Raw genomic sequence first — 21,528 nt, 5'->3', positions numbered from 1 at the left:
CTTTTTAACAGCAACTGCAAATCATGTGTGTTGACTAACTGTTAAGTCAAAATTTTATTTGTTCTTCATCTGAACTTTAACATTTTTTCAGTATAAAAATGAAAATCTCTCTTATGGAACTTAAAAAAAAAACCCACTTCTCCACAGAAGCCCAAATAAACACATACCTGTATTTAACGACAGACACATATGTACCTTTTATATCTAAGCTACTATGTTTCAGAGCATTATTCTACAGGTCATAGTTCTACAAAATGTCCTATAATTGTTAGGACTCTGCTAACAGCAATACTTTTGTAAAGGGTATATAAACATTTTTTAGATAATTTCTTAACCTGAACTTTCTAAAAATGAAAAATACTTAAATGGGCATTTTTATTTAACTACATCACCCCAAAGGAGTAATGGGCATTTTTTATTTAACTTCATCACCCCAAAGGAGTTTTAGATCAGAGAAGAGAAGAGAGTAGTATAGAATAATCACTGCTTAAATGGTAGATATTACTTTTAAAATATACTGAGAAAATATTTAAGGACAAGTTTAAGAAACTAAAGATATTCTCTGTAACTCTCAATCAGATTTTTATCTAAAAATCCACCAATTATGTAATCAAATAATGAACCAATCAAAAGCATCTCCATCATATTCTGTGACAACCTAAACTTGTAGGAGATCCTGGTCAACTAAAAGACCATCCAAAAAAGTAATCTCTCAAGATCCAGTAAGTTAAACTTTATCAAACTACACTGAATATACTGTAGGAAAATGTAATCAGAAGTCTAGCAATTAAATGTTACAATGAAAGTATCAAAGGAATTAGAAAGTTAAGTCACAGGATTCTGTACTTTAAGAAGTGAACATACTGTAATATAGCTACTGAAATATATTAAGTATGTGTTGTAAACTGGCAGAAATGAATTAAAACTCAAAATAGTTTTCTGATTCTGTTCTATTACACTTTAAATACATAACCCAGAATCATAGAAAAAAGTGATATATTTATTTATAAAGAAATCCTAAACTGGCAAAATAAATTAAACAAAAAGCTTAAAATAAATACATGAATCTAAATTGAGACTCAAACTATCAATTTAGTTTTTTGTTTTCATCAAATAAAAGGAAAATTATTTCATCAAATAAAAATGGAAATAAACTGAATTATATGGGGGAGACAATGTGAAAGATAAAACAAATTAGCCCTCTGTAAAAGTCTGTTTTAGCTAGAGCCATAACATTACTAGCTATCTCAATGACTAAAAATATTTTAAAAATCTTTTAAAGTATACATTCATCTGAAATTTAAGTTATTTCTTAAACAGATTATTTTCATTTTCTACTACTTAATCATACCCTTACTAAGATACCTACTGGCAAAATCTGCTGGTATTTTATTATCTTCTTTTGTGAAACCTGATCATTTTAAGTTAAAATTTTCATGTCATATCAATGATAAAATTAGTATCTTTGCTTTAGATGCAAACTTGAGCTAAGCCTTTAAGAAAAATGAGGAATGACTTATTTTTTTGTTTTGCATAATGGTGAGAGAACTTTAAAAAAAATGTGAATACCAACCCATTTCCTGCTTTTGAGTTGCCTTTGTTGTCCGTGGTAAGCTGAGAAAGCACATAGTGAGGTGCTTTGGCACTGTCGGCATCAAATATATCCATATTAGATTCTTCACAATCTCGTCGTTTGACCCCCGGCCTCTGCTTTGGATTTCGTTTTCGTGATTTACGAGGTACCTCAGTGTTATCATTGTAGGAACTGGTGCTCATGTTACTGAAGTTGGAGGGGGAATCCTCCATCCACATACTGCAGCTCTGCTCAGATTCCAATCCACACCCCTCATCCTGGCAGGACATCCGACTGTTATCCAGCAAGTCCTCAGGTGGTGGTGAGATGTACAAGACTGTGTGCCTCTTCGGTGTTGATGGATGCTGCTGAACTGTGTTACTGGTTAACTGCTTTTCACTTACCCCTCGGTTACTTACCCCCAAGGCTGAGGAGCAGCTCTCAACTTGCATAGCCTTGCTGTCGGTGACTGAGGTAGAATAAATGGTAGGGCTGGAAGAGGTGGTAAAGGAGCTGCAAGCACCGCCCATGGAGGAAGAGGAGGGAGCTGAAGAAGCATCTGCAGTATACAATTTAAGAGTAAATACACTATACATGTTTCAACCTACGCTGGCTAGCAGTCCCAATGAAAAGTGATTTGTGAACTGATTGTTTTCCCCATAATGAATAGTTGGAATTTGGTTAAGTTTTAGAATATAAATGCTTCAAGCAATACAAGGCCTAAAAAAGCACAATTTAAAAAAAATGCCAAAATAGCATTATTTTACTTGTTATAATTGATAGATTTTTAAAAATCTAATTTAATGTTTTAAGCTGTAAAGCAAGAATAAAGCTTTTATTGCCTCAGCTGGATATTTCTATTGAATTTTAATCATTTAAAATAATAAAAAAAAAAACCCAATATGAAATATATGCTTGTGGTCCACATTCAATGCCAATTAAATAATTCATTATAGAATTTGAAAAGTGGGACTGTGCTTAGCCACAAAATATTAAAATAAGTTTCTAACCTATGAAGCAGAGAACTACAGGTCATTTTTAATGCAGACACTCCCTGCTTCAGAGGCAAATCCTGGAATAAAAATATGAGAAAATAAATGAGAAAAGAGCTGCTGATTATTCCAGATATCAATTATAAAATGAGAAATAAATAGAAAAAATATATAATCAACTGAATTGAAGGCAAAATGGAACTGGTACCGTAACTATGATTATTTTAAAATCTAGAAGAATAAAAATGAAAAAGGTCTGATTTGGAACAGGCTGGGCTGCAGAAGATAAGCAAGTTAACTACAGAGGGTCTCCAGAAGTTAGAAGTGGCAGTTCAAAACCATGATCTCTAATAATACCATCCTTTGTGGCAGAATGAAAAACAGAGGAAAGACTTATTTATGGATAGATTTTTCTTGTAAAGTACTTGATTAGACATTCAGCACTTGGTTACCACTGTCCATTTACTCTCTCTTTAAAAGGTCTACTTGATTTTAACTGCTAAGAGAATTTCTTCAAGTGAGTAAACAGTACATTTTATTGACTGAAGTCTAATGAAAAAGAGTTGAACAGAAAAATAAAATCTCTGGAGAGAATCAGAATTATTAATAGTTCTTACAAGAAGGTTTTTCATAAAATCATTTCCCTTGCCTATGCCTAACCGAAAAAGTCGAAAGTAGATCTTTTCAAAATGTGTGGCCACTAGCACATCAGTTCATTGAAAAATACAACTACTAAACCCTTTAACAACATAATCTATGGAAACACACTTATGTTACAGTTGGGAGATATCAGTCCTATACAATTTTATCTTGTATAAGATACAGAAGGGTTTATAATCATAAACATATACAAAAATGAAAATAGGCAATATGTGACAACTAAAAGTGTTTAAATTGAAATTAATTTTTATCTATAGCATGTATGCTACTGTTTTAAAGTGGCATGATAAAATTTAAAACTGTGATGTGCAGTTACTAGAATTGCAACATCCACATTAATTATGTAAAGAATGAAATGTAAGAATGCCAATGTTTAGATAATCAAAAGCCAAGTGCCAAAGATCTACTTTTAAATTGAAAAAATGCACCAAAACACTCAAATCACTGAAAGAACTAAATTCACCCACAATTTTTCACTGCTGTCAAGGCTGAAGAATACTGTTACTAATATTAGCCATAAATAATGTAATCTACATAATGCCACATGGAAAGATTTTTCTCAACTACCATGAGTTAAGGCACTTAAAGCAATTAGATGATACCAGTTCCATTTTCCAGTTTGCATCCTTGTCAAATGCAGTAGTTGAAATTGGAAAAATTCAGTCACTTTAAACTGCATTCCAATTTAAATAAAAAATTTATCAATTTTGTATCATGCATTAATGCAATGTTTTCTTAGTAAACAAATATTTTAAAAGATTTGTAAAAACTACAAAATTCTAGATACTAATGTCAGTGACAGTTTAGGAGCTGATTTGTAGCCACTTTGGGTTTAAATAACAAGGTTTTCCTTATTTTTTTGGAAAATATGACAGAATTCATTTTAGAAAAGATAAAAAAAAGTATCATGTCTAACATTCCTCCATCTGTTCCAACTATTGGCAAAAAAGAAACTACATGTTGTTGTATGTATGAGCCTGTGTTCATCATTTTCAGAGAAATACAAGTATGCAGCATGCAGTATTTGCAGTGGCACACGCAACGCATGCAGCATGAATGCTGTGAACTTGTATTTCTAAGAAAACATTTTTTCCGACCCACTCTTTGAATCTAGGTACCACACAAATGAGAACGCAGAATACGAATATCTCAGGGATCCCTGTCCATGAAAGACAGAAAGTTAGGTAAAATGTAATCATGAACTCAAAAGTAAGTTATGATATTTATGAATTTAATATGCAAGATATAATCTAGCATTGCTCTTTAAAAGCATGCGTGATTAAATCTTGTAAGTCTTATTTAAAAATCATGGTTATAAAACCCAATTGATATACCTGTACATAAATATCTGTTCTGGGACAGGTATGCCAAACTGTGATATCATACCCTACAGAAGTTAAAATATTCTCTATATTTTCCATGGACATCTAACACACATTTTGAATATTATACCTGCAGTTTGCTGGATATACTTATTAAATTAAAAAGTTTATGAGCACAATACTATTAAAGCTGAAAACATAAACTGTCAAAAGACAGTAGCAAACATCCTTTAATTTTTTAAATTATTTTTTAAAGGTTACCTCAGTTCGATCCTAAATTACTAAAGTTCTACTTATTTTAAGAACATAATGAAGACAATTTTTTGAACTATAAAACTCTTCACAATAGTATCATTGCTTCTCTGATGCTGATGAAGATGGTGTATAAAACCCTTCACAAAAGCATGTTACATTTTGGTTAGGAAAACATCACCTAAGTGCATTAATAATGCCAGGTGAGGTGGTAAAGTAAGGGATACGAACTGTGGGCCCCTAGAAAGCATGGACAACATCCTTCTCATCTTAGACTCCCCAGACACGTAACATACTATGACTTTCATGTAGTAAAAATTCTACGTTTTAATTAAATTGATTTATGGGAAGGTCAGTATTTCCTATGTACGCTGAGTTACATTAAACTGGTAAATAAATGTACCGATGTGTTAATAACAGACACATATCAGGTTTAAAAAAAAAAGATTTAATACTCAAAATGCTTAGACTGTATCTTACTATAGCAACATTATCTGCTAGAGGGAAAGTTTGGAAGTAACTTAAAAGAGTTTAGAGGTAACTTACCTACTATTTCTACAAAAATGTGCTAAGAATCTTCTTTCTTAAAACTCAGATATAAGTCAAGTGACTTACTTCCATGCATGCATGCTCAGTCATGTATGACTCTTTGCAACCCTATGGACTGTAGCCTGTCAGGGTCTCTGTCTATGGAATTTCTCAGGCAAGAATACTGGAGTGGGTTGCCATTTCCTCCTCCAGGGGCTCTTCCTGACCCAGGGATTGAACCCACATCTGCTGCAGGTGGATTCTTTACCACTGAGCCACCTGGGAAGCCCCTACATACTTGTGTATTGATCCATAAATTTACTAAAAAATTTAGCAAATTCTTAATATTATCTATTAAAAATAAATGCATAAAATAATAGCAAGAAAATTTTAGATTTCAAATCTGTGGATGAAGAGCCAAGGATACAGAATGCCAACTGTAAAGTAATACATGGATTTTTGACTGTGCTAAGGGACAGCACCCCTACTCACTTCAAGCCTCTGTCATTCAAGGGTCAACTGTATTATTAATTTGTTTGGAAAGATGAAAATGGAGTTTTAAATGATACTACATAGAGAAACCTATGTATATTTTACACAGTTTGCTTTAAATTACATTTTAAAATTGCAAACTATTAGTTCTAGATTTGTAAACAATAAATTAAATTATCACATCATTTCAGTGCTTTAAATACTATAAAAAAGAGATGATACTTTGTGGACCTAACTAAACTTTTTATAGAAAGCTATGAAACTAGAAACATTCTTTAAAGACCTCAAAAGAAACAAATACCTTTCACTGATTTTAAAAAATATAACAGAAATGACATTTAACTAAGCTTCCAAGATAAAAATGTGGTCCCTAGTACTTAAATATGTACTCATATTTTATAACTTTTTAACATCAGTGCAAAATCAGTTGAGTTTCCTTAAAAAAAAAAAAAAAGCCATAAAAATTTACAAGTGTGCTAAGTGAACCAATAGTGGAACGGGAAGGAGTAAACAAGACTCTTCAGAAAATAGTAATAAAAAACAACACAGGTTATCTGGAAACCACTTCTGGTCTAAAACACTTACTGTTCAGCCTAAGTTATTCTTTTTAAGTATTTCATTTTTCTTACTGGTAACAATGACTTCAAATCTAAACATTTTGTTTGATAAAAGTCACCAGATATAAGAACATATTTTCAGATCAAAGAAGAAAGATATTGACAGAAAAAATTTTATAAGGCCAACATTCATGTTGCCAAGGGACTGAAAAATCTAGAACACACAAAGTGGCTGCAAACCTGCTTTGTCAACACCTTACATGCCAACCTTCGTTTTCTACTTTTCTTCTTCTTCTTCTTAAAATATTAACGTAAAGTATAAAACTTTACATAAAGCTTTAGTTTCAATCAGTATCAATACACTATTTAGAAACAAAAAAAGAAAGGAAGGAAGGAAGAAAGAAAGAAAGAAAAAAAGACTTATGAAGAAGTCTGAAAACGAGACCGACCTATACCCTGGGTGAGATTGGATGGGTTAAGTGTCTCTGGCACTATTTGTCTTCACTATTGACAGACACTGTCACACAACCCACCACACGATGCCTGTCTCTGAATGGCGAAGCTAGAATGCAAGTTAAGTGTATTAATAGAAAAAACAACTAGCATCCCAGCATATAAAATAAGCAATCCAGATTACTTTACCAAAAAAACAAAAATAAAAACAAAACAGAAAAAAAAAACCAAAACCCCAAAATTGTAGTGTCTATCATTTAATTTACATGTTTAAACAGTTTCAATTTCTCATTTGTACTTTTCCCACCCAACATAAATTTTATGTTACAATAAGCAATGTTTTAAAACAAACTTTAAAAAATTAAATTAACACCCAAATAAGTGCATATGGGAAAATTTCTTATTCAAAATTTTTGTTAACTCATATTCACCAATTTGCTCTTTTGTTTACTAATGCAATCTAATCCATAAGCCAGAATGCTTTAAGTGTTTTTAAACAGTTCCCTTAACCAAATTTCCTTAAAGAGCAGAAAATGTTGTGTTCTGACAAATACATAAAAGCAGAAAAAAAAAAACAACTGCATTTTACAGCAAAAGAGTATTTTCATTACTCAGGCCAGCTTCCAAACACTTCTTCATACCCCTCCCCTACGAAGTTACTAATGTACATTAAAAAAAAATTTTGCTTGTGCCACACACCATGTGGAATCTTAGTTCCAATCTAGGGATCGAACCCATGTCTCTGCATTGGAAGCTTGGCGTCTTACCACTGAACTGCCAGAGAAGTTCTCATTTATACTTTTAAATTAGATATGCTACTGTGCATAAAATGCTTTATCCCAGTGGCTCTGTTTTGTAAAAAATTAGCTCTACTGCTGAAACTGAAAGGTTTGTTACTGATTTATTACAGACCATCCTTTTCTCCTCCAGTTCATTAAATTGCCAGTCAGAATTCTAATACTATACAATAACTACTCTCCCACTTTTAATCTAAATTCTCCTAAAATAATTATTTTTACCTTGTCTGAGTGCCATTAATAAATATATTCACATAATATTTATTAAATAATCTTTATTGAAAAATAAAATGCTTACAACATTTGCAAGTGTCCTGACACTTAGAGCAATGTTTTTAAAATATGTACTTTGTCCTATTCAATCCTAAGTATATAAGCACAGGGTAAAACAGGTACTAAGTACACATTATACAATTTGTTTTTTACATCTTCTAGGAAGAGACAGATGCCTTCTGTCATCCAGTGATTTAAATAGTACTAGGTCGGACACGACTGAGCGACTTCAGTTTCACTTTTCTCTTTCATGCATTGGAGAAGGCAATGGCACCCCACTCCAGTACTCTTGCCTGGAAAATCCCATGGACAGAGGAGCCTGGTGGGCTGCCGTCTATGGGGTCGCACAGAGTCGGACACGACTGAAGTGACTTAGCAGTAGCAGGTAGCATCAATAGTTGATATTATCCTCACCCTTAAATAATTTTAACACAATAGGGAATAACTGTACTAGCTGACAACTGTATTTGTTGTTGTCAAAGACCCCAGGAAGAATAGGTTTAAAAAAAAATAGACAGCAATCATACTACCTGAAAGGTAATGTTTACTTGAAGACAAAAAGAGAGATTACCACCACATTAATTTAAGGACTGGAGAGAAAAAGCAGTTCTGAGGGATGCTATTTGAAGGTCACTTCAATGCTTTATCATATAATACATTTTAAAATAATTTAGATTAAATAATAAAAGCACTCCTGCCAACACCAGTCCAATGTCTTTACACTTCTTTTTTTAGAAGTGACAAAAAAAGGAAAAGAAACTCAAGTGTTTAGAATGGTTTTATACCTGGATCTGGATTAGAGTGTACATGAGATCCAACTGTAGATAAAACGTCTAGACAAAAACCAAAAGCAACAAATTGCTCTACTAAAAAGTTGTGGTAATCGATCACCCAACTTTATCATTTAATTTTTTAAAAAGTGGGAAGAGCATTCTAGGAAGAATATTTAATCAGTCAAATCTGCATAATCATCTCACTGGGAAATGTCTGTTCTCCCTATGATGCATCATCCTTCATCCATGTTTTTTGATTTACAAAGGTTCCTAGTGAGACAGTGTCAACATTAAAGACTTGAGAGAGTGTCAACATTAAAGACTAACTCAGAGAGAAAATCCCACGGCCCATGTGTTGTCTGATACACAAAACTCCAAAATAATGTAAAAAACAGAGTGAGAATGGAAAGAAAGAAGCAAAACAATGCTTAAAAACTTCTTTTTATAAAAATAAGATCTATTTTTAAAAACCTTACTAACAAATGAAAGGAGAAATCCATGTGGGAGGGAGGTCAATGTTCATCCAAACATTATTAATCATCAAGCAACATTAAGTATCTATCTTCTTAATAGCCTTAAAAAAGTTGTCATTACTGTCCAGTTACAGGGGTAATAAGAAAAATTTACTTAATTTCCACAAGATTCTGTCTATATGACAGAAATGATAAGATAGCAATCAGATTCATATTAGTTCTTTATGATTCCAAAGCTCAAGCTGATTTTACCGTACTTCACATATAGGAAAGAAAAATAACGTCACAAATACGTGAAGTCTCTTGTTATATTCTACCCTTATCAATTCCCCTCACTGTAGTACAGTTGGCTTGTCTTTATATAACTTAATTACTATTATTTATATAACTAATCATTATAAAACAGTTATGGTAATACCTTTTGCTTATTATCAATCTTATCGGTAACATAAAAAAGTAAGCTTACTTCTGTACATTAACTTATTAATGTGAAATTCTACAAAACACAGGGAAAAAAGAAACTGTGTCTATTTGATATATGTGTTTTGTTTATGAATATTTGAGGATCTGTGCAGTTTCAAAATGCTATTTCTAAAACTCGGATGACACAAAAATGTGCTTATTGTATCAGAAAATAAATAAATCACAATATTTATAAAAGCTGCTAAAAATTAAGAGGACAAAAAAGGTAAATATTTAGGGAATAAATCATTAAAATAAGCCATGTGTACTTTTTGTCAATGAAAATTTACAATATGGACAGTCTCCCAAATTGGTAATTGTTTCTGAATTAACCATTACGGTTTAAGTCTGCTGATGCTTTTTTCACTCTAATAATGCAGATGTTAGTAAACATCTATACATAGGTCCATACACAGATATTTCGGTACGTATAAATGTATGTATTTATATGGAATTTTAAAAGACAGAATGAGGAGTAGTTTTAAAACCTACATGGCAACATGTTTGTAACTGACTTCCTTTTGGAAATGGCCCAGTTTTCTAAGAAAAGTAGAAATTGATCATATGGAATAACCAAGATCAATTCACCTTTCAGTTTACAACAATATCTAAACAAAGCTGTTATTTAAGAAAAATACCTGCCATATCTCTTTAAAACCCCTAAATTCTAATGTGACTGTTTTAGTTCTTCTTAGTAATTCTTACTAATATATTTTACTGTCTTATAACCTACACTATGGGGAGCTTCCCTGGTGGCTCAGAGGTTAAAGCGTTTGCCTGCAATGCGGGAGACCAGGGTTCGATCCCTGGGTCGGGAAGATTCCCCTGGAGAAGGAAATGGTAACTCACTCCAGTATTCTTGCCTGGAGATTCCCATGGACGGAAGACTGTAGGATACAGTCCACAGGGTCACAAAGAGTCGGACATGACAAAGAAACAACAAAAAAAACTCCTTTCACAACTTGCATTTTTTATCTACTCCTTGAACAACTCCTTATTTTGCCAAAATAATAATTTCATATGGATAACTTTCTGTTAGAAAAATGGCCTCTGTCTTAATTACCAAAAACCTACAGTATCTTCAGGAAGTCTGTACTTTAAAACTTTTATATATTCACATATTGAATCTCAAACTACTAAGAAACTTTCTAGTGGGATAAAAACAGATGTTTTTAAAAAATGGTTTAAAATACAAATTCCAGACTGCTGATATTCAACTATACCTCCAGTCTGTGACACCTGGCCCTCTGGAGAGGGGAGACATTGTGAGGAAGGAAGCCCTCTTTCCCCTACTCCCAATCCAGGGTCTTACCAAACTAAAGATAATATAAATGACAGTATTACAAGTGTGTATAGTGTAGAGACAGAAAAGGAGGTTTCAGAGACATTCTTTCCCCCAATATTCTGGATTGTGGATTAGCAGCATCATGTTTACTCAATCCTTCAATAATACGTAAAGGGAAAAAATATAGCTTGGCGAATCTGAGGAACACATTTTTAATAATAATTTAAAATGTACATGAATATCTATATGCCCAGTCTCTAATTTTAAAATTTAAATTGATTCAGAATTTGTGAAACACAAACCTTTATGGCAGAACTAGAAGTCTGTTCCCACCAGGCCCTCATATCTGATAGCAGCCAATCCAGCTCCTTCAAAACTCTGAAGAATTAACTACATCAAGAGTCATCATTTTTATGCATTTCATATTAAAACAGCAAATGCTATAGATTAAAAAATAAATCACAAAAGTCTAAATTAATGTTTCTTTCCCTAAATATCTAGTCTTTTGGCCAGGAAACACTGAGTAACTGGTAATTTACTCCAAAACTCTTTTTGACATTTATGTCGCTAAGGATATTAATATGCCAAATTTTTAAAAAGCAACTCTAAATATACATACTAACTGAACTCCCTACAATAATTATTCTGCAATTTAAACTTTTACCTATGTTATATGATGAGGACTCTACCAATAAGACACTAGAATTCTAGAATGAGTCTATGTTGGTTAAAAGTAAATATGTATAAAAAAAATGGGTTTTAAATCACAGAAACTTTCTGTGTGTGAATATATGAAAATTGTCAAGGTCACCTCCTTACTCTTCACAATCTTACAATGTCAATAACTGCTTGATCTAATAAAAGACTATTACTTCAGAATATTTCCTTTAGTTAATTCTTACTGTCATGATTTTTCAACTCAAAGCCTTCATTCTAATTTATCTGGAGAGGATTATGGAGGGAGAAAGGGAGAGAGGGAGGAAGGATCAACATTCCATCAGTGACTCAAATTCAAAAACTTTCAATATTTATATATAAAAACTTCTAAAACTGAGTTTGGTATTATTTAAAAGGAAGTATTGTTCTTTTTCCAAATCTAGCTAACATTTTTCAGCTTTTAAAAGGAACTGGATCTACTGTCAACAGATGTTAAAAAGCACAGAAGAAACAGACTTTTAGTTCTATACAGATTCAAAATGGCTTAAAAAAAAAATCTCAAAAGATACAAAAGAAATCAGTTAGTCAATTTCTACCTGTGGATTTAAAGTGAAATATTTCATTTAAAATTTTTAAAAATATTTTATTATCTGATACTATTTTAAAACTACATACTTATATTCCAGAAAAAAATATTCAGTGCATATAAAATGAAACCAGGTCATCTTTACAATTCAATTACTAAAAAGTTCACAATTAAATCCACAGAATCTGTTAGAAAATGTCTGGCAACACATGAACAGTGAGCAGGGCTGGTATGTTTCTTGGCCATGGTTAAAGTTTTCCTGCCCTCAACCAGGAAGGCTGCAGATTACACTGTACGGCTCAGGGGAAATATTGGTACACAAAGTGACTGGACTTAGGTTAATGCAAATAAGAAAAATACCCAAAGTTCTACTTCAGTACCAATATCCTCATTTAAACCACAACCTTCCACTTCACTGTTCTCTTTGAAACAGAAATAATTTACTGAGAACAATCCTCTGATGGATTTTAAGTACCATTTTAAAAGATGAAAAGTATCATATTGGGCAAGAAACCTCTAATTAGTAAGAGACAGATAAAGCTTCAGAGTATGTACATATAATTTTCTAACTTTTTTTAAAAAGCCAAACACACTTAGTAATCTGCAAACCCAACTAAAAAAAGAATTACAGTTGGGCAATATAGTATTATTGAAAGCATTCTTATTATTTATCATAATCAAGACATTTTCCTATTAATTTATCTGTCAATCTTTTCTTTTAATTCAGTAAAAATTTGAACCAATTTAAAGTGTATGATTTGAGAGCTGATTAAAAATAAACTTGATAAATTTCAAACACTACTTTCCATACTTTTTCACTGATATAAAAAAGTATCTTTATATAAACATTACATTCAAATCTTCCATTACTTTTGATTAAATTTAAAATAAGTGCAGGGTCACACATGTTTTTAAATGTAGGGAAAAGATTATAGTAACACGCAACAAACCAAAAAAACACTTGGTGCTTGAGTCCTTTTTCAGATTACACGAAATAAAACATTTTCCCTTTGGAGCAAACTTTCAAAAATAACTCTTTTATAGACTCAAATGTAATTTTCTATCCACAGCTTGCTATTCAATAACTTTATTATGTGCAGTCAACCAAAGAGCTTTAAACTCACTCCCATAGTTTTGAAGATAAGATCCATTCTGGGAGATGGCACTAACAGATGTGCCAATGTGAAATTTTAAGAAATAATAAATGTATAAGAGTATTTTATAGAAAATTTTTAATGTTAGAAGTATGTATTTTAAAACCTGAAACAAACCCTCAAATCACACTCTTTAATACAAATTTTGCCAGCACTGTTCATGTTGACCAGATAATGCTTTAGTTTTCTTTAAAAAGTAAAATGAAATGCATACCAGCAGCAACTACAGCTGGAGGAGGCGAGCCTGCCTCACCACCACTTGTCTGACTCATTGATGCTACAGATGTTTCTCTAGATGGAGGTAACTGTAACTCCTTTGGGAGAAGATCATAGACAGACTCTGTTGGGAGAAAGAGAAAAAATTTTTATGAGCACAAAATTAATGTCTTTCCACTCACAAGAATTATATCATTCATATACACACACACTAAATTTCATGTAATTACTGATGTAAAAATTCTTAGCAAACATTTTTCTTTTATTATAATTTTAGTGAACTGCACAATGAACTTTCCATTCATTCTGAGTCCCATTTTCTTCTTGGCTTTTCCTTTCATGCTGATGATATACAGAAAAAGTTACCAAAATTTTTAAACCATATAAAACTAGGCAGTAGAGATGTCAAATAACCCAAGATGCTCCAATATCTTTCTCTGTTTAAAAAAAAAAATATTCTTTATCATCCTTTACATGTAAGATGGCATGTATTAGTGTATATCAGCTATAAATTGGCTTCTTTAAACAGACCATTAGTCTACTCCTGCTTTTTTATCCAGCACTTTCATCAAATATTTTAATTTGCTTTCATATTGAATTTTTCCCTCCTAAAGACACTAAAAAAAGGAATGTTATGACTCAAGGAACTACTTCGTACTCTGAGGTATCTCCAACTCAAGAAAGGCACAAGCATAGGATTCTCTGAAATGAAAAAGCATAAATGCCTTTATTAGACTATGATTAGTTTTGTATCCCAGATTAAAGAATACTGTATATCTTTTAAATATATTTAATAATAATTGTCCATAAAATCAAATTTATATCTACTATTCAAAAATTATTTTGTAATTATTGTTACATTCATTTAGGACAGAAATAATAATCAAACTATCCTCTAAAGATAGTAGAATCAATGTTGGAAAAATCTTCAGAAGACCAATTAGAATCCTATGTTCATTTTCTGAAGAATCAAGGCACAGGGTTTAAGGGATTTGCCTAGTATTCCAAGAAAAGCAACATTCCAACAATTTAGGAAGATTATTACTTGCACTAAGTGATTAAAAAAAAATAAAAGTAGCACTAGAAGACATTTTATCCTCGGTAGCAAACAATATTGTCAGTTAACTGTTTACTGAATTCAAAAATATTTTTATCCTCCCAGTTAAAATATGTAGCCTGAATTTCACGCAGATATGAATAAGAAAGACTATCATGAAGCTAAAATTAGAAGTTGTAGTATTAAATGATCTTTATTCACAATAAAGAATCAACTGAAAATTTTCTTTTGAAAAACTATTACCTAACACTTGAAATTTTCATCTTCAAAGCATTTGACAAATTTTACATCTTTCTGAATATAATAAAAATTTTCAGCTTGTTAAACCATTGCTAAAAGCCTTAAGTATTAGTTCTAGAAGATCTTGTAGGTCTTCATAGAACTGTTCAACTTCAGCTTCTTCAGCATTACTGGTCGGGGCATAGACTTGGATTACTGTGATACTGAATGGTTTGCCTTGGAAACGAACAGAGATCATTCTTTTTTGAGATTGCACCCAAGTACTGCATTTTGGACTATGATGGCTACTCCATTTCTTCTAAAAGATTCTTGCCCACAGTAGTAGATATAATGATCATCTGATGTCCAAAAAAAGATGTCCTTTTCATTGTAGGGAACTGGAATGCAAAAATAGGAGGTCAAGAAACACCTGGAATAACAAGCAAATTTGGTCTTGGCATACAGAATGAAGCAGAGCAATGGCTAATAGAGTTTTGCCAAGAGAATGCACTGGTCACAGCAAACACCCTCTTCCAACAACACAAGAGAAGACTTTACACATGGACATCACCAGATGGTCAATACCGAAATCAGACTGATTATATTCTTTGCAGCCAAAGATGGAGAAGCTCTACACAGTCAGCAAAAACAAAACCGGGAGCTGACTGTGGCTCAGAGCATGAACTCCTTATTGCCAAATTCAGACTTAAATTGAAGAAAGTAGGGAAACCCCTAGATCATTCAAGTATGACCTAAATAAAATCCCTTAGGATTATACAGTGGAAGTGAAAAAAAGATTCAAGGGATTAGATCTGATAGACAGAGTGCCTGAGGAACTATGGATGGAGGTTTGTGACACTGTACAGGAGGCAATGATCAAGACCATCCCCAAGAAAAAGTAATGCAAAAAGGCAAAATGGTTGTCTGAGGAGGCCTTACAAACAGCTGTGAAGACAAGAGAAGCAAATGGCAAAGGAAAGATACACCCATTTGAATGCAGAGTTCTAAAGAATACCAAGGAGAGATAAGAAAGCCTTCCTCAGTGATCAATGCAAAGATATAGAGGAAAACAATAGGATGGGAAAGACTAGAGATCTCTTCAAGAAAATTAGAGATAATAAGAGTACATTCCATGCAAAGATGGGCACAATAAAGGACAGAAATGGTATGGACCTAACAGAAGCAGAAGAGAGTAAGAGGAGGTGGCAAGAATACACAGAAGAACTATTAAAAAAAAGATCTTCATGACCCAGATAATCATGATGGTATGATTACTCACCTAGAGCCAGACATCCTGGAATGCGAAGTCAAGTGGGCCTTAGGAAGCATCACTACAAACAAAGCTAGCGGAGGTGATGGAATTCCAGTTGAGCTATATTTCAAATCCTAAAAGATGATGCTGTGAAAGTGCTGTACTCAAGATGCCAGCAAATTTGGAAATCTCAGCAGTGGCCACAGGACTGGAAAAGGTCAGTTTTCATTTCAATCCTAGAGAAAGGCAATGCCAAAGAATGCTCAAACTACCACACAATTGCACTCATCTCACACGCTAGCAAAGTAATGCTCAAAATTCTCCAAGCCAGGCTTCAGCAATACATGAACCATGAACTTCCAGATGTTCAAGATGGTTTTAGAAAAGGCAGAGGAACCAGAGATCAAATTGCCAACATCCACTGGATCATTGAAAAAGTGACAGAGTTCCAGAAAAACATCTACTTCTGTTTTACTGACTGTACCAAAGCCTTTGAATCTGTGGATCACAACAAACTGTGGAAAACTCTTCAAGAGATGAGAATACCAGAGCACCTGACCTGCCTGAGAAACCTGTATGCAGGTCAGGAAGCAACGTTAGAACTGGGACATGGAACAACAGACTGGTTCCAAATAGGAAAAGGAGTACGTCAAGGCTGTGTATTGTCACCCTGCTTAAATTTAACTTATATGCAGAGTACATCACGAGAAACTCTGGGCTGGATGAAGCACAAGCTGGAATCAAGATTGCCAGGAGAAATATCAATAACCTCAGATATGCAGATGACACCACCCTCATGACAGAAAGTGAAGAAGAACTAAAGAGCCTCTTGATGAAAATGAATGAGGAGAGTGAAAAAGTTGGCTTAAAACTCAACATTTAGAAAACTAACATCATGGCATCTGGTTCCGTCACTTCATGGCAATGTAAACAGTGACTTTGGGCTCCAAAATCAGTGACTGGGCTCCAGTGATTTGGGGCTCCAAAATCACTGCAGATGGTGACTGTAGCCATTAAATTAAAAGACGCTTACTCCTTGGAAGAAAAGTTATGACCAACCTAGATAGCATATTAAAAAGCAGAGGCATTAATTTGCCAACAAAAGTCCATCTAGTCAAAGCTTTGGTTTTCCCAATAGTCATGTATGGATATGAGAGTTGGACTATAAAAAAAGCTAAGCTCCGAAGAATTGATGCTTTTAAACTGTGGTGTTGGAGAAGACTCTTAAAGAGTCCTTGGACTGCAAGGAGATCCAATTAGTCAATCCTGAAGGAAATCAGTCCTGAATATTCATTGAAAGGACTGATGCTGAAGCTGAAACTCCAATCCTTTGGCCACCCGATGCGAAGAACTGACTCATTTGAAAAGACCCTGATGCTGGGAAAGATTGAAGGTGGGAGGAGAAGGGGATGACAGAGGATGAGATGGTTAGATGGCAGCACTAACTCAATGGACTTGAGTTTGAGTAAACTCCAGGAGTTGGTGATAGACAGGGAGGCCTGGTGTGCTGCAGTCCATGTGGTTGCAGAGTCGGACACAACTAAGGGATTGAATTGAACTGAACTGATAAGGCTTACGTAAATTATTTCCATCTTTCAAATAATATAGAGAAAGAATAGGGAGAAACTAATTAAAACAGAAATGCCCATCATCAAATATTGATTTTAATACAATTATTTTTCTCAATCCATGCTGAAAACAAGAGCTTCTTATATATAAAAGAAAAGCATACTCAAGACCTTTTTTTGGGGAAGGAGATAAACAGAAAGAAATACGAAAGTAAAATTCGCTTAGATAAAAAGAGAAAGGATCTGCCGAAATGCATTTATGTTAAGAGGGAAAAAAAAACCCTAGAAACAGCCCAATAACTAACCACATTTCAGTTTCCCAAAGAGGAATACAAAGTTGAATCTAAATTAGAAGTATAAAAGCAGTGTTAGTAAAAATACACTGGAAAGTAACTAAATATAGAACTTCTTATATCTCAGTCTTCCCCACAGCCTACCCTTCAAACCAAATAAGTCAAGTGGAAGGTGTAGGACGCATGGATTCATTCCTTCACCAAAGGTATTTCTGATTAACTGACTCAAGTGTTTGAAAATTAGAGAATTCAGAAGTTTTATCCTATCTTTCCAAGGAAAACAGCAGTTAATAAGTCCATACCATCACAGGCTCTGACTTTAGACAGAACTCTGTTGGCTCCACTACTTTAAGCAACTTAAATCCTCAATGAAACTTTTATTTTAGCCCATTACCTCAAAGAGACTCCCTCCAAGATAAAACTATACAACCTGACCACATACATTGGTCTTACTCTCAGGCCTGCGTGTGTGCTAAGTTGCTTCAGTTATGTCCTACTCTTTGCAACCCTATGGACTGGGGCCCACCTGGTTCCTCTGTCCATAGGGATTCTCAAGGCAAGAATACTAGAGTGGGTTGCCATGCCCTCTTCCAGAGGCTCTTTCCAACGGAGGGATCGAACCAGGTCTCCCACAATGCAGGAGGATTCTATATTGTCTGAGTCACCAGGGAAGCCCAAAGAAGAGCATAGGCCCTTTAAATACATGAAAACAACAAACAATCCTGCCTTATGTTAAGCAGCCATATTTATTTTCCTTGCATTATCTGTTAAATCAGCTAAATAAATATGGGAGGAATGAAATTCTAGATTTATAAGCATAGGATATGAAGAAAGAGAATGGGAAACCTATAATGGAAAAGCAGTTTGCTAAGAAAAGACTTCCTTAGAAAACAAAAGTATAATCTGTACTACTTTTTTTTTTAAAGAACCTACTAGATTTTAAAAGAATTTTCAAGATTTTTCTTTTAGAGAGAGAAAATGGTTACAAGGTTTCTTTTGGGGGTAGTAAGAATTCTAAAATTAGATTATGGCAATGGCTACACAATTCTATAAAATATACCAACCACCACTGACTCTGTACACTTTAAATAGGTGAATCTCATGATATGCAAATAATACATGGGTAAAAGCTGTTTTTAAAAAAGAGAGAAACAGGAATAGAATAAAGACAACTGAGAACTGCATAAGAGTGAGCTAGGTCTCTCTATGTTCCTAATAAACTTTATGGACAAAATACCTCTTCACATAGTTTCTGTTTGTAAAAAGTGAAACTGTGAAGGGTAAACTGCAAACTAATTTAATTAGCTTTTTAAGGCTCTTCTATTAGATCAGGAAAATATGACAGCTATAGGTATCCTACATTCAGTAAAATAACCTGATGAAAATCTTTTAAAGTTCTTATGAATAAGATTAATGTAGACTTCATAAAACAGATGCCTCTAAGCAACAGCACTTGAAAATTTTATGGGTTCCCCACCTTGAGAAATGCAGTTACATCAACAACTTCATCACAGATAATGAAAAGCTGGAATATCTGCCCAAAAGAATGAAGTGAACTTTGATACAGATCAATGTAACAGCTGGTAAAAAACTACTCTTGTGCAGTATACTCAAATGTACTCACTTTCTTTCTCATTCTTTTTTTCAAAATCTAGAAATGATTTTATTTTTGCTTCTTAAAGAATTCTTTCCTTGGTCTGTCAGAATTGGGGTGATCATATTTTTCCATTAATGTGCTAATAATTTGTGCAATAATAATGTTAATCAACTCATTTAATGGTTCATTATAAATTTTAGTTGGCCAAAATCCCAATATAAGTGGGATTAAGTATCCATGTAACAGACTTAGATCAAGTACAACAGAATAGTTACCATAAATTATTAACATAAGTGTATGAAAAAAAAGAAATTACGCAGAAAAGGGAACAAGCTCAGAAGATCAAGAATTTGTTTTGTTATTGCAACAGTGCAGAGCCTACAGCGATTAGAGGAATGAAATCATTTTCAGATATTAAAAAACAAACCAAATGCTTCCTAGTGTTTGGTGGGAAGGTAAACAATGCAAATATTGGCTGACTGGTTGGTGTGTGTGTTCAGTCATTCAATAAATTCTAATTGATCCTTTTGTATCACCTGTTATTTCTGGGCAATTTGGTCTTTTTTTTTTTATTTTTTTTTTTGGGCAATTTGGTCTTTAACTCAACACTGGCTATAGGGGGAATCCCATCACACTGCATCAAACTCAAGGAGATAGAAATCCTATCCTGAGGGCACAAGGCAGTGAAAAAGAAGAAAAAACTGTTAACTCAATAGTGAAGCATTTTTTTTTTTACTCTTCTCAATTAGAAACTGTTTCCTAACTGCTGATCAACCAAATCCCATTGTACTATTTTATATGTTGCCCAGTTTCAAAAAGATGAAAGACTTCAAACCCTTATACTCCTCACTTTCCCACAGAAAAGCCCAGGGAGACAAAAACAAATGAAACAGCTGAGAAAAGACATGCTTTTCTAGTTTTTCCCCTTTGCAAAATAACAGCATTAATAATGCAAATTCAGCTACCATTTATTGAGCACTTGGTTGTTGGCACAGGCACTGTTCAAAGGTCTTCTACATACATACTCACTTAATTTCAAAATAATTATGTGAGGTCAGTTTTACCAATAAAGAATGTGAAACTTAATAGTTTTAAAAAAAGGAAAAGAAAAATACATATGATAAAACAACAAAAGAAGGGAATGATAAAGTTTAGGACAGCAATTTCCTCTGATGGGGAGACAAGGATATAGGACAAAGGAGTAGCAGAAATAAGTTGGTCTGGACAGCAGGCTCAAGAATGTTCTTTTTACTAAAATATATAATCTAATCAATAAATACAAAAAAAGGCTACGCATGGACAGTGCATAGCCTTCAGAGTTGCTATAAGGCTTAACTAAGATGATCTGTTAAAAAGAACTCCGTAAATTATTCTTGGGGCTTCCCTGGTGGCTCAGTGGTTAAGAATCTGCCTGCCAATGCAGGAAACAAGGATTCAATCCCTGGGTTGGGAAGAACTCCTGGAGAAGAAAATGGCGACTCAGTGTAGTATTCTTGCTTGGTAAATCCCACGAATGGAGGAACCTGGCGAGCTACAGTTCATGGGGTTGAACATGACTTAGGGACCAAACAACAACAACAACAACATTGCCATTTTGCCTTTGTTGACCTGATAACTAGCATTCAATATTCGGCTGCTTCAGAGTCAGAAAGTAAAGAGCAGAATTTTCAGAGTCCACCTACTCTTGAACTTTTCTGAAGACACTTATTAACTTTCAGGTAACCAAACAAATCATAGTTGTACACAACCAATACCAGAGACTTATCTTCATGCAGAGATAAACAATATAAAAGGTGGTAGTAGTGGAGTAAATAAATGAATGTTTCTATTCAACTGTCAAGAAATCAGCTAAATGGAAGTATTTGTGGTTAAAAAAAAAAAAAGATACTTTGTGTTGGAAATGCTTTAAAAAATTAATGAAAAGTAAATTAATGCTCAGCATAGATATTAGTTATTCATATAATGAGCGCTCCCTGATACTAGATGCAAACACTCTAATAATACTGGAAATGTAGTTTTAAATGTTTGTATCTTATT

The 21,528-nt window shown here is 33.5% G+C and overlaps 1 protein-coding gene across 18 annotated transcripts in view; it reads right to left on the bottom strand.

The window, feature by feature from the left end:
• NFAT5 (nuclear factor of activated T cells 5) overlaps nucleotides 1–21,528 on the bottom strand; it is a 185,602-nt gene that overhangs the window by 43,602 nt on the left and 120,472 nt on the right. For 7 of the 18 annotated variants that reach the window (XM_060398434.1, XM_027978128.2, XM_027978129.2 and 4 more), the window contains 2 exons: nucleotides 13,504–13,629; nucleotides 1,574–2,132 (listed from right to left, as the gene is read on the bottom strand). In XM_060398434.1, the coding sequence (XP_060254417.1) occupies nucleotides 1,574–2,132; nucleotides 13,504–13,629 (685 nt within the window). Of the gene's footprint in view, nucleotides 1–1,573; nucleotides 2,133–2,583; nucleotides 2,646–6,825; nucleotides 6,939–11,194; nucleotides 11,283–13,503; nucleotides 13,630–16,060; nucleotides 16,270–21,528 lie in introns of all 18 variants that reach the window. The other 11 variants (XM_060398435.1, XM_060398436.1, XM_042231860.2 and 8 more) reach the window with 10 other exon arrangements.

Source organism: Ovis aries, chromosome 14 (assembly GCF_016772045.2).
Source record: "Ovis aries strain OAR_USU_Benz2616 breed Rambouillet chromosome 14, ARS-UI_Ramb_v3.0, whole genome shotgun sequence".
Lineage (NCBI taxonomy): Eukaryota > Metazoa > Chordata > Mammalia > Artiodactyla > Bovidae > Ovis > Ovis aries.
The sequence above is the reverse complement of the archived record's forward strand: the minus strand, read 5'-3'. Positions and strand labels throughout refer to the sequence as shown.